The sequence below is a fragment of the Falco naumanni genome, chromosome 8, assembly GCF_017639655.2.
Source record: "Falco naumanni isolate bFalNau1 chromosome 8, bFalNau1.pat, whole genome shotgun sequence".
NCBI lineage: Eukaryota > Metazoa > Chordata > Aves > Falconiformes > Falconidae > Falco > Falco naumanni.
The window spans coordinates 40,468,767-40,483,299 of NC_054061.1; the positions used below are offsets into that span (position 1 = coordinate 40,468,767).

The following is a 14,533-nucleotide window of genomic DNA, read 5'->3' on the forward strand; positions in this document are numbered from 1 at the left end:
GATGGAAGTTGGTGAACACTACTATTTTACAAATTTTTCTGCTGAACCACGGTTTAAGGTACATTGAAAAATTCATTTAAGTCTTATTTGGTTTACATGACTGTAAGCCAAATGGTTTCACATTGCTTTTTTGTGTGATGTCATCGCTTCACTAATTCTGAGGAGTCTGGTTTGAGCTCTGGTTAATGCTCTGGCTACTGGTGCCATCTTGACTCCAGTTCCATAAATGAAATAAATTTCTAGAGCCTTTCTGGGGGTCTCTTCTCAGTTCACGTTCACATGTGTCGCAGCTGCCACAGCACAAGTTTCCAGGCCCAGGAGCAGAGCAGCAGATGACAGAGAAACTGGTTATTGCAGAGCTGTGGGAGGGCCACTACACAGCATTTAATGAACTGTGCCTTCCCTAAGATATTTCTTTCACTTCCCCCCACCCCCAGATCTACTTAAAATACATGGTAAATGTATTTAATAAAGCGAAAATCTTACCCTTAAGTCCTTTAGTCTTAAGGGTGTAGTTTACAAAGGGATGTGCTGCTTTAGTACTAAGCTCTGTTACAACCACCTTTAATAATAACCCATACAAAACCAGCCTACCATTCTTATGGTAGAAGCTGCTTTTTTGCACTGTGAAATCACTTTCTTTCTCACATGTATGCTAGAGAAAAGCTACGCAAAGGCTTAAAAAGCCACCATTTGTGCCAACCAAATGTGGTTCCAAATCTGCATGGCTTTCCCAAAAACATAACTAATATCTAGCACTGAGAAGCTGAGTATGTAAAAAAAAATAAGGGGAGTGGGGTGGGATCTGTATTGCCTGGAAACTAAACTGTTTGGCAGCTGAGAAGTGGTGTCTGTGTTCCCTCCTGTCCCATATGATTAGGAGGTTTAATGAAAAATCAGTAGTGAAACAACAGTAAATAAAGAAGTGATGTTAAATGAAAGGACATAAAGTGATCTGTCGAATACCAAAACTTAATGATGCTGCAACATTAAATGTAATTATAAATAAATTTTAGAATTTCATCAGGTATACCCAATCAGGCAGTCTTTTGGATATGTGTCCATCTATGGAATATATGTAATTACAAAGTGAATTATAGCTTTCTCATATAATACAAATTACATTTGGTATCATCATCTTAGAATTGCACAGGGCTTCAGAAAAATTAACTTACTCTTGCCGCCCAGGAATCATTCTGCCCTTCTTTCACGAAAGGGCAAGTATTTATTTTATTACCACATCAAATAAGGACTTGAGGAGGTGCTTTTTTGGCTGAGCAGAGGAGAGCTGTAAACACAAGGAGGTGCAGTGCTGCTTAAAAGAGCTCAGCTGCTGGGTAGCTCAGCCTGCCTGTGTCTTTAAATCAGGTTTCACACAGAAAAAGCAATATTCGCTGCTTACCCTTCTGTTCTATGCTATGAATGACTGTCCTTCCCTGTTCATCCACGGCCAGTAGAAATGTGGTTATACATTCATTTTCCCCCTGCAAAGAGCAGGGAATGGATTTTTCCTCTGAATAATCTGCAGAGGGAGGGAAAAAAGTCACTCATCAGATCGAATGAAATTTAACATGTAATATCAAGAGAGACTGCTGGCATCGTGTTTGTCACAGCCTTGCCTGTGGATGGTAAGGAGTGAAAGACAAAAGCAGAGTTACCTTCAGAATTTCTACTAAAGTTAAACAACTTTTCTTCCAACCCAAGCTTTGTTTTGTTTCGGATTTTTCACTTGTATTTCCAAAGAACCGATCCAGGTGCTGTCAGTCTGCACTGACGACCTAGTGCACCTTATTAATCTAGCGTGCTGTGAATTTCAACAAATTGGAAGTGCTTCCACAATGCTTAACCACCAGCTGTCTAGGAAATGTAATAGTCCCTAATTCCAGGACAAAGTGAACAGTACGTTCTCTTTGGTGTACAGCTACTCCTACCATGTCTAGATTATGTTTCAGAAGTAGATATAAGTACATCAAACAGCAATGGATACTGTTAAATGGGCTGCCATTCATTTCTTCCTCAATAGCCCTCTCAATGATTAGTGTGTCCAGTACTGCCACAACAGTAAATATAGAATAATAATAGAAAACTGCGATTCTGGGATCTTTGTAATGTGATTCTAGGGGAAACAGATAAAAGGTAACCTGAGATGACAGTCTGCCCCCATTTATTTGTCTCTCCATTTAATGCAGATCTGCACAAAAACTGAATAATCTTTTTTTCCTGGATGATTCTTAACTGGGAAATTGGTTCTGCTAAGAAAAGTTCATCGAAAGGGAGGGAACAGGGAGCCAGGAAGAAGCTGGCTGTGAGGGACCATATAATGCAAACAAGACAGTCAAAAATGGAGACTACAGGTCCAGAGCCAGAAATGCCGTAATTTGAAGCAGAACCATTATATAATATTTTTACAGAGCAAAAATATCTGTCCTTATAACTGTGTGCAATAATACCTCTGGGCCTGAATGCTTATGTTCCCATATAGCCCAAGATTATATGGATTTCCAACGACTACAGCATTGGAAATCTAGGTATATTTTTCAATACCTTCTTAGAAAAACTTCTTAGGTTTTATTTTTAGAGGTAAGAAAAAAAAGTAGGCTTCTCAAAAATTTCTTTAAAAATAATTGTGACTATTCATTATTTCTTACCTATTCAAAATTCTTACTGAAATTTCATAAGCAACTGTGCTAAAAATCTTAAGTCCTCAAACTTTAGTATGAAGAATAATGAAACATAAAGTAGGAATCAGACAGGAAGGTGAATTTTAAAGGAATCTATGGTACATAAAGAAATAAGTGCTTTTTTTTATATTGGTTATTATCATGAAGTCTGGTCTTACACAAAACGCTATTAAACACCATAGAAAATATGACAGCATAAATAGTTGACTACCCTACAGTCCTTTTCTCTGCTTTGTTATGAAAAGACAATCCTATCTGGTTGGATTTTAATGGAAATGTGTTCTTGATTTGTAATAAACTTGTATTTAACCTGTTGCCTGTCCTTGGTGGCAGAGCAGTATGTTATCTATCAGGGTAACAGGCAGACAAGACTTGCTGATTTAACAAGATTTGGTTTTGTTAGAAGGGCCAGAAACTGCAGACTGAGTGTACTGAATTAATGGCACTCATTGCTGGGTCACAATTCCAGTAACACCATCAAAAGTTTTGCAATATTTGTTGTTTCCCAACTCTTTTAAGCAAGCAGATCCAAAGAATATTAGCTTGGTTTTTAAATGAAAAAAAAAAAAAAAAAGAAAAAAAAAAAAGGAGGAAAAGGGTAGCTAACTATCCTGCAGGCAGAGAAAAACTTGCAGACATATTCCAAATACCATCCAGAAGGTGGTAACTACAAATATATTAGTTATTTTAAAATTGTAATTTTAAATTTAATGTCATGATTTGAGACCAAGGGGAGCAGAAATCTGATCATGTGTAAGGATGTGGAAATGAAAGCAAAGATGCCAGTTCAAGCTATTCAGAACCCAGCTTATGCTTAGCATTTTTATTTCTCTGGTGTTATTTTTAGGATGAGGGAACACTAAGAGAGGCTGTTGTATAGATTATTTTCAGTTCATCAGCACAAAAATTTGCCTAGTTAGATAAACTCCTGTAATATACAATGTTGTAATTTTCTGTGTTTTACAGTGAATCATCATCCTTTCCCCACCTCTGCCTGCAGTCTAATTCCATTAATGTCAATGGTATTTGAAATCACTGGATTCACACTGCAAGAATAATTGGGTAACAGTGGCAAGCTGAGGCGCTCAAGTGCGGAAGACTGTTTCCTAACAGATACTTAGATAAAGGTTTCAACCAAAAAAACTAACTGTAAATTTAAATGTTGCTGTGCCCTTTCTTGTTTGTCTTTTGCTCAACAAAATGCTTTTTTTAACAGCTTCATCTCACTTTGAATCAGAGCAGGGCTGATATAGACACTTACTCAGACACCAGCATCCACTTTGTTGCTGCACTGGGAATTTGTGTGGTGTCAACACCACAGGGTAGGAAAAATGGAAAGTGTAACCATCCCCGTTGGGGCTGTGGTAGGAGCAGCCTGGTGTCCTGTGGCTGCAGTAGTGGCAGGAGTCACTTTTGGGGATTTGCAGTTCCTCCTGGGTAGCAAGTAGAGCAACAAGGGCTTCTCTTACACCCGTCTGGCAAAGGGGGGATTAGCCCGATTTAACATTCAAATATTAAAAATGGATGAAAGTAAATATTCAGAAACGATGCCTGCTGTGCAGATAAGCCCAGTAAATAGGAGGCCACCAGCACCTCCAAAGCTGCTGTGCCACCCTGTGCCTGCTGGCTCCCCAGGCGGAGAGGATGCTCACGCCACCGCTGTGCCGGTGACCCTGGTGCAGGGGAGCAGGAGGACCCCCCGGCAGCCACAGAACCGAGGCAGAGGAGGCGAAAGGCATGGCTCTGAGGCTAAAACAGGCATTCCCAGCAAACAGGAAAATGTAAAGCCTACGCTTTTTGTGTTGCTCCACAGTTCCAGTCACTGTGTTGCAACATACCCATGCAAAAAAGAAAGTAAATCTTTAAAGTGCTAATATGTTATTTAATCTAGCTAGTTTTCAAAAAGCCTTGAAGCATTAAAGAAACTGAAATATGAACCAGAAAGAAGCACTATGCTACCATATTAAGCTGTTCAATAATCTGTCTTTATTATGTGGTTGTTTAGTTATCTCACTTTCAATTTTTTTTTCCTATTTAGATAATATACTTTTGATTTTAGGATTTTTTTTTTATTATTATTTTGAAGATTATTTTTTTTCCCTCTCAGGACTTCCTGACGAAGCTACCTCTGTGCCAAAACAAATCCTTTGAGCTATTACACAAGCATTCAAGATGAAACACATTTTGCAACAGCATTTTTTTTTTTTTTTTTTTTTTTTTAGGGATTAGGATGAAAACAGTTATCCAGTCTTCTGCTGCAAAGAAATTTTAAATCTAAAGAAGTAGCTGACAAAGCAGGGAAGCACAGGACATGAAAAAAAGGAAATAAGCAGGAACAGGAGATGATGTTGTCATGTTCGTATTCCTGTGACCTCCGTGTATGTGAATAGAGCCACTTAAGCGCCTGTTTCTACTTTTGATTAGTATTCATTATATGTGAAAGTAGACTGTCTTATATGTTCCTAGCTACAAATATCCACCATCTGGCAATAGCAACCCGAAAACTTTACTAACTGCAGAAATACAATAACAGTGTTTCTATTTTTTTTAAGCTTGTAAAGACGCTTTAATATTCATAAACAAATACTGATGTCTAGAAAGGCAAAGCATAATAATAAATGTTATAAAAATAGAAAATTAGAATTAGTTTTCTTTATGAGGGCGATATTTGCAAGTTTGGGGCTCTGTATTGTGGAGTAATATTAAGAACAAAAAGGTGTAGCTTTGATGGGAAGATGAACGTTAATGAAATTTCTGCATGCATGCAGTGCTGGATGGGCTTCCAACAGTTTGCAGGCACAAACCTTGTATGTGCATACAGCATTCTGCATTATCATCCTAATTCCTACAGTTGTCTTATTTAATGCTTACAGTATATCTGCGATGTGGATATAATGTACCTATGCCCTGCCTCACCTAACAACAGCATTTTGCCATAGGATTGGGACTAGAACTGCCGTTATAATAAATACAGACTGCCTACTGAAACAGGCGAGCACCTTCCTCTACAGGAAAGAAAAAGATGCACTCTTCCATTTAAAGTTATATTTTTTCTGAGTACTATTTTATTCAAGGTTAATTCCTATTCAGAAGTTCCTATTGACAGAGGGTAGTTTTGAATTAAAGTGAGTAATCGAAAGGTGCGCTGAGCCTTTAGAATACTAGAAATGTCTTTGCCACAGGTTAAAGGACTCTGTTTGCCAGCTGTAATCAAGGGTCTGCATACGGACCAGCGTCAGGTTTTGCATTTGTGTGGGAAAAGAAGCCAGGCTAGAACCCATGGTACAGGTGTGACTTAATCTCGGGAGCTTTCATCACCCACTGATTTGTAGGGAACGTATTTATTAAATTCTATACTTTCTAGTAGGCATGATCCAATGAGTTAATTAACCTGGAAGGGTAATACCAGGACTGATCTGCATTTCCTACTTACCACAGAAGAACCGCAGACAGACAGCAATTGCCTTATGAGCCTTCACATAATTCCACAGCAGAAAACCAAGGCTACTTTCAAATATAAAATGACTGAAAGTGGAAACTATCACTATCATGCATGGACGGAAAAGGAAGTCTGAGGATACAAACCCTTTGCTGTGCTGATGGTTGCATCAACTGATTTGCATTTTTCACTGCATTCTCCCAGTGACTTGTCATCAGAAGCCAAGTGACATTCCACACAGCTCCTGCAGAAAATAATTCAGCAGCTCATCAATCTCTGCCTGTCACAAAGCAAGAATATAAAAGCCAGTACATATGCATCTGCATTTTAAAAAGCAGCTAAACAAAAGGGTTTGTGCTATGGATAAAGTAGTTCTCAGAAATATGATACGTATTGCCACAAAAAAAAATAAAAAATCAACAAAACCCCCACAAACCACCAAAAAAGTCCCTCCACCTGAATAAAGGTATTGTGGATAAGCTCTCTCTTGTTCCTCCCAGCCTATTAGCTACCAGACAGAACCCCAGGCAACATTATTCATGTAGGTCTATCAAAGACATGGGGTGACTCACACGTAACATTCATTTTCAGAAATAAATATTCTGAACTAAGCTCACGCTAAATACCAGCTGAAGGAGTGCCTATCAGGTTAACGATATCTGAAATCGACTTCAGAGACATCAAGCTTGGGCACCTACTATAAGTCTTCCTTTGTTGAAAGTCTGTTGAATAATGTATTAAAACACTATTCAGGTGTCTTAACAGATGTCTCTTGAATGTGATTACTTGTCTCAGGAATTACTTACTCAGATCCTAATTATAGCATTGCAATTTATTGGGAAATTATTTACCTTATTTAATGGTGGAATGACTGAAATATTATTTTAAAATGCAATCTAAACCAATTCCTTTAGAAGTCTGAAAATCTTCCCAGAAATTCAATGAGGATTTTAATAAATCCAGAGTTTATTCATGGAAAAAGGAAACAACAAACAGAATTCATATATGAAAATTTTTGATGCACAATGTATCTTGCTGATTCTTCACAAATAGCTTTGGCCAGACTGAGGGGCTGAGACTCTGAGAAGCAGCCTGAAGGACTGACTGCTTAAAGATAAGAAAAGAGAACAACTGCGACAAAACATTCCCCAAAAACCTCACCGTCTCCTGTTGCATTGAATTGACATGTATTCATGGGAGTAGGCTGAGGCTGCTGAGATTATCTTCACGGGATGAAGATGATCTTATCACTCGCTGTGGAGATGGCGAATAGTAAAAGCAAGCGGGTAATGGGATAGCCTCTATCTCATGGAGACGCATTCAGCGTTGTTGGTGTTTTTGTCATATTTGCCGTGTTTCTCATACTACCACTCTTTTTCTCAGCTGCCTAGCCATTGATCTCCATCCCCCCTGACCTGGTCTTTCAGCTCTCTTGGTTACCCTACCCAAGTATTCCCAATGCTCTCTCCCTTTTGGCTTTCCCTGCCCTGCGTTTCAGCAAGGGCTGAAACAGAGAGAAAAGATCTAACACTGCATACAATATACATGTTTGAGTAGGCTAATGTAATGCCCATCATGTAACTTTATATTTCTTATTCTCTGCCAAATTGGGCAGAGCAAAACAGCAGCATTGTCCTTCGTGTTTAGAGCAGCTTCATGCAGAAGTTGTCTTTACCTAAAGCTTTGAACAATTGGATAGGCTTGCTTTTGTAGGTCAAATTTAGCACTAACATAAATGATGATTTAATCACATGCCATAGAATAGCTTCTCATCTCAGATATAGTGTAGGCTATGAAAATACAGTGGTAGAGAGCTGGTATGGAAGAGAAATGGGCCTTAACTCTAAATAAGTAGACGTGACATCATCATGAAACATTAATGAAACTTACACTGACTCCAGCGCTCAGCAAGCAAAACCCGGGTCATTAATATCATGTGTTCCATGAAGCCTAATTGAATTTCTAGCTTAGATTTCTACTGAAGACCGCTCGTTTTAGACTGGCTTTAGCCTGGCAAGAGCTCATGTAATACAAGGGTAAGCGTGGGTGTACTTAGTGTGGTCAGCTTTATGCCACACACATTTTTGGTTGCTTCTCCTATCATGCACTGTACCATACACCACATGTCACAGCAGAAAAGATACATAAATTTTGTATGCTCAGTGAACGGAAGACAATTCACCATTTACAATCAATTTAGCATCCACTTATACATGACATACAGCTACCCACTGATTTCATCCCTAGACTATGACCTAGTTTATCATAGTGGGGCCTCTTTAATTCAGCCAAGCTTAACTGAATTTGGACTACGAATTTGCACATGTGTAAAGCTTGAGCAGACAGCATGACCTTATTAATTCATATGCATGAGAATGGTAATACAAATGTCAAATTTTTCTCTGAGTCCTCAATTTTGCCGTGGCAGCTATGCTGGGATATTTTCATTCTGTATTGTGGACTGGAAGGAGGTTCATCTGTCATTGTCTGATGTTGTCATATAAGGCCACCGTTCTGATTAGTTGTACAGCCAGTGACAGCAGTGGAAGTGTGATGTTTTACTTGTGCTGCTCTAAGGTGATTAAACTGTTTTCCATACAGTTCTTTTGTGCAAAAGTAATGCTGATAAATGGTTGATGTACGTGTTATGACTACCCCTCTCAAAGGGCAGAGAAGATCTTGAGTTCTGGTCTGTAAATCCAATTTACGGTAGTGGCAGTGAGCACACTGCTGAGGCAATATAGGAACCAGATACCTGGATGATATAAATATCGGAGACAAAAACAGCACATTACCGCCTGGAACTGCAAGGGTCACTGCAGAGAGGGCATTTTTCACACATTTGGCCTGAAGCCCCTGGATGGGTGCAAGCACAAGACCCACAGATGCATTCGCCTCTCCCACTGCACAGCGTCCCATCCTCAGCAATACAGGCGCTGGTGTCAGTTGTGCAATTACAGTATTCCCCAGTCCATCCACTGTGGCACATGCATTCCCCGCAGTCACAGTCACCATTGCCTGGAAAAACATTTATCATACTTCAAATCAGTCTCTTAATACGAATCTGAATGATGGCCTTTAAAATCATTCTCCTTAATAGCAGGTATTTTCCCCTCTCCACCTCTTCTCACTCTTAAACATTTCTTCTTCCCCCAGCATTTTCAGTTTTAAGCCAGAGGATCAAATTTTCACTTAGACTGGCTGTAAGCCAGTGCAGCTCCATTCTCTTCACTGGAGTCCTCCACATAGATCTTATATCCTGACAGTGCACAATCTAATGCATAAATCCTCTTTCATTTATAGCAGCAGAATTTCAGCCTATCTATTCAGCACAATCTCATTGCTGGTTCCTGCCAGTTTAATGCTATTCCCATTGTTTCAATAGAATCACTTCTGATTTATAATGGTGTAGCCCAGGAAAAAAAATCATAAACAGAAGTTCTCCAATTCTGATTGTATGTCACCAAGATAAACCAAGAATCATTGAGGTTACTGGGTTAAAATTATAAAAATACCAGAATTATCCTAAAGTGGTTAGTTAAGACTAATTAAGACTGCCATGCTTTGCTAATTACATCAGAGTGAAATTTTACACTGGCTAACGCTGATGTATGTCAATATACTCACCTAAACTTCTTTGGAACAACAACCATCTACAGCCATTAAAAGCCTGACCCACCGTGATAGTAGCTGATACGCTCCAATAAAGCCATGCCAACTTAGACTAGCTGGGTAAAGGTTTTTAAATTTGAAATCAGGGTTAAAAACTGTTTCTTGGTTTAAGTCTAAACATCATTCAGAAATTGTAAATTACACTTCATACAGAATTGATTGCAACGGCATATATGATAAAAATATAGATTCACAAGCTCATAGCTAAGGGCGAGGCAATAAAGCTGTAAAATGCAGGCACCAAAAAGGACCGTACCTCCACACTGGAGCCCTCTGTGTCTCACACATGAGAAGTCATCGCACTCGCAGCGCGGCCCGTACACCTTCCCGTACAGGGACGGGTGGCAGACGCACTGCCCGCAGTAGCAGTCCCCTCTCCCGCTGCAGGAGCTCTGCTCCGCCGAGCCCTTGCAGGAGCTGGTGCCGAGGGAGCTCTCGTCACACTCGCAGCGTGGCCCCGCGTACCCCGGGCTGCAGACGCACACCCCGCACTCCAGCGATCCCTTCCCCTTGTTGCATTTCGGGCTGTTCAGCTCGGCCTTTGCCTGACAGTTACAGCTGCACTGGGGGTGAATTTCCATTTCCAGAGTGTCGCTGAGCCCCACGGGTTTTATCACAATATGCCTTCTGGCTTTTTCACAAGAGGAGAGTCTCACAGTCATGTTGAAGGAGACCTGAAAGAGAAATTGGTGGCTGTTCATGTCTGCAGCACACGTAGCTTGGCTGGGTGCTCTGGGAGCACAACGCAGAGGACAGAAGGTCATTGATATCACCCACTTTTTTGTAAATTGTTTGGAGAAAGACCATTTAATAAAGAATGAGAAAACATCTCTATTCTGGTGTTGTAAATTCTCTGGACATCATGTCTTTTGAGAATTTGTTCTTTACTTACTGTGTCCCCCACTTTAACACGAGAGCATTTCCTCTGATGTGGAGAAAAGGTCCCCTCGTTACAGATGGCTGTGAAAGAGAGATTGAGCCCGTCTGTCTCTCCCAAGATCTCCAGCTCCACCTCGGACCTCAGCTCCTTAAAGGAAAAAGGGTGTGAGATGAATGGAGCAATAACGCTGCCAAGCGCTGCTAATGGTCCACATCTGTGTAACATGGACTGTGACTTATCCTGACTTACACAGGAGTAAATTTGTGGGTTTAGCACTTTATTTACAGACTTCTCTGTGGCAAGAAAAACAGGGAACGAGCAAAACAAAGTGCCGACAGAAGCGGCTCTCAGTGGAAAGCAATGGTGGTATCAGTTTAATATCCGCTGTCACGGGGCTTATTTCCTGCCCTTGCAGGAGAATAAATTCAATGTTTTATTAAATCATCTTTCATCACTAAGTGCTCTGCTGACTGATACAGCTTTTCCTTTAGCTCAGGTTTTACTGAGGAATGGATTTGTGTCCTTGATTGCATTGCTAGCACCGGGCTTTTCCTGATTAGCCAGCCTATGTCAATATTGCTCCCTCTTTATCTCTCCTGGTAGAATCAAACCTCACCATCTCTCTCGTGGCAGCGTAGGCTCTGAGCTCAGTTTTGCGTCAGCGTGAGGCCTCCACCAGTTAGCCTGATCTTTCCCGGGCCACAGCCGGAGTCAAGCCCCACGGCGAGCTCCTGTGGCTGGGGGCTGGCTCCCTGCCTTTCTTTACCTGATGGAAATTCCTGCTTCATGAGCTGTTGGTGATGTTTCGAGTTGAATTCAACAACGTTCTCATTTCTTAAATCAATTTGTCCAGTCAAACTTTCATTTCTGAAGTGAAAAACTTACTTCCTGAACTCTCATACCAGGTTTTTATATTTAACTCTTTAAAATATTTTATAGCAACTTTGCTTACACAACTTAACCTTAATCCAAAGCCTAGAGCAGACCATGGGGAAAATCCCTATGACTTCATTGGACTGTAAATCTAGTAAATGGAAATTTTTCAAAAGTACCTTAGCAATTGCTGAACAAATGTCTCACTGACTTAGCTTTGTGCTCTCCTGAGCTTAATTGCTTTACAAAATACCCCCTGCATGTCAATCAGAGCATGAGGAGCTCGCTGACCTTACTTCAGTGAGTCATTCTAGTAAAGGCATCAAGATGACTCACTGGAGTAAAGGTCTGGTGGGGTAAAACAAACTAAAAGTAGAATAGGTATAAACCTGCGTAGACAACTCCCTGTCCTTTGTACATGCCCTGGATTCCCTGGGAATTTGTCTTAGGGTTGTGTTTGGCAGGTTTTTTTCAACATCTTTTTCATTTGGAAAACCTTATCAGTAAACCAAAGTAATACGTGTGCAAGACGGATTCACGTGATACCCAGAGCTTTTTCCAGCACCCAGCCAGAGCAGTAAAACTGTGCCCTGGCCATCAGGTTGGTAATGTTGGTAGCTCTGGATATCTCCAATTTTCCCTTCATGTTTGTTTTGCAGTGAGGTGCTTATGTTGGTATTGAAATAGTGCAGAAGGTCTTAGATAACAATTAGTTTGCAATAGCTGGGCTCTCACAAAAGGACCAAATATAGCAAACCTCTAGATAAAACTGTGAACATTGGTATGTGCTAATTTACAGGAAATATCACCAAATAGTCCCTCTCCCACCAGCAGCAAAACTACAAGTCTCAAATGGAGTGCAACTATGAGAAAAAATCAATACTGCTGAACACAGAGCCGGAATACTTTGAATCCTGGTTTTGTACTGGGTCATTTGAACATGTCTTGCTGTTGTGAGAGGTCAAAATACGCACCTTACACCACTGAAAATGAACACGTACACTGTGACAAACTGCAGTTTCTTAGATCTTAATATCTGAGGACTTGTAATGGTGTTTTGAATCCAGTAAGCCGTCTGGTCACAGGGACAAATAGACAGTTTGGTGAGCTATAACCCACTCACCAAGAAACCACACTTGCAGTCAAAATTTTTTCTGAATGACACAACAGACAAAGCAATGCTACAGACTTGTTCCCTTGTGTTCTCTGTCCTTTTTTAATATAGTATTACTTTTGTCTTATTTTCCTGTAAGTGAAAGGACGAAGCACTGAAAAAAAAGAGCAGATTTTTTTTGAAATTCTAAAATCCTGGAATGACTTCAATCAAATGGCCTGATACCTGTCACAATGCATTTTAGCCTACAGCTCTGCGATACAACGTTATGCAGTATTCAATGTCAAACAAAGCAGGTAGAAATATGCTTACAGAAGAAAATGAATCATACTTGGAAAGAACATGAGAACTCCTTTTAACAAATATTTTGACAATTCAGACTTTCTTAACTTTGCTTACTTCCTCTCTGAAGCTTTTAGATAGCAACACATAGTGAATGGTATTAGCAAACCTTGTGTTTGTACAGCAAGCAAAGGCTCAAAAGCACTTTAAATCATTAAAAGATTCAGCCTATGTTCTTGGGTGGGGGTGAGGGAAATAGTTATTTCTTTTTTGTGAGTAAAAAAGCAGAGACACTGGGCATTGAATTACATTTCTGAGAGTATGAAAAGTCTGTGACAAAAATGGAATTAGATCTTCTGTTTTGCATGTGATTTTTAACCATAGGTCTACCTGCATTTCCCCCTTCCCAGTCCAAAAAACCCCAGATGTCTTCACCTATGTCAAATAAGGTGGTTTTCAGTGTTTCCTGCTTGGAAGATTTTAAATCATGAAGTAATAATATTGTTAACCTTTGAGGTTAAGTGCAATAAAATGGGCTCTGGGAAATTTGGGTGTAACAAGTTGCTACTTGTACACTTGGTACATCTTGAAACATATGTGGGATTTTAAGAACCTATGAGCAATTTTGGCGCATGGTCCGGACATGCTGTACCTGAATGAGGATGTGACAAGTTATGGCCCAAAGGCAGAAGCACCATTCCTGCAGCTGCCTCCCTGCCGCTACGGGAGGGGAGCGAGCACGGAGCTCGGAGCCCCCTCCAACCCTTGCCCACAAAATGGCTGAAACTGAACAACTCAGGACCAGCTGAAACAACTCAGGAGCTGCACCGAAATCACCACTGACAGCTCTGGGAGGCGACTTGCTCAAAGCATGCAACAGCCAAAAAGCCAGCAGTGTCCTTGGTGTCACAAGCAAGGATGCTGAGAACAAGACAGAATTTTGCTTCTGTTTATTAGCGTTCCCTGTCTTGCTTCTGGTCCCCACATCTCAGGAAGGACTCATTGAGTCAGGGAGGGTGAAGAGAAGGTCAGCTAAAGTCACCAAGGGTATGGAGCAGCCAAGGAGAGACTTAAAAAGCTGGGATTGTCCAATTTGGAGAGAAGATTGGGGAGTGGAAGGTGTCTCAATGACAAATTATTATGAAATCATCAAGACATGAAGGAAGATGAGGTGAATGCAGAGCTGTTATTCACAAAACCTTGCAACACGAGAACTAAGTGCATTCAGTGAAATTTTAAAGCATAGGGAGTATTTTAAAATGGGAAAGAAACCTCCACATGTCTTGACACAGTGGAACTGAACTCCTTTTTTCCACACAAGGTAATGGAGACTGACAATATTAGCATGTTCAAAAAGGACAGTAGGAAAAAAAAAATAATCATGCATAGTAGGTACGTATGCATACACTGAGGGGAAGAGGCAAGGATGCACTCTCCACCTTTCCAATGTTCCAGTACGGTAGAATGTGCCATGACACCGCAATTAGAGGAAGCACCATTCTGCACTTAATACAATGTTACAGCAAAGGCACCAGGACACAGCAATGGGACAACTATTTCATGTTTTTGCGTTACTTACTGGAAAACGGTAT

General features: G+C 40.4%; 1 protein-coding gene across 1 annotated transcript in view; it reads right to left on the reverse strand.

Moving 5' to 3' along the window:
- ITGB6 (integrin subunit beta 6) overlaps positions 1-14,533 on the reverse strand; it is a 32,497-nt gene that overhangs the window by 3,613 nt on the left and 14,351 nt on the right. Inside the window, exons 9-13 of the mRNA XM_040603821.1 lie at positions 10,685-10,819; positions 10,049-10,466; positions 8,916-9,138; positions 6,267-6,364; positions 1,403-1,522 (exon numbers count right to left, since the gene is read on the reverse strand). Of these exons, the coding sequence (XP_040459755.1) occupies positions 1,403-1,522; positions 6,267-6,364; positions 8,916-9,138; positions 10,049-10,466; positions 10,685-10,819 (994 nt within the window). The remainder of the gene's footprint in view (positions 1-1,402; positions 1,523-6,266; positions 6,365-8,915; positions 9,139-10,048; positions 10,467-10,684; positions 10,820-14,533) is intronic.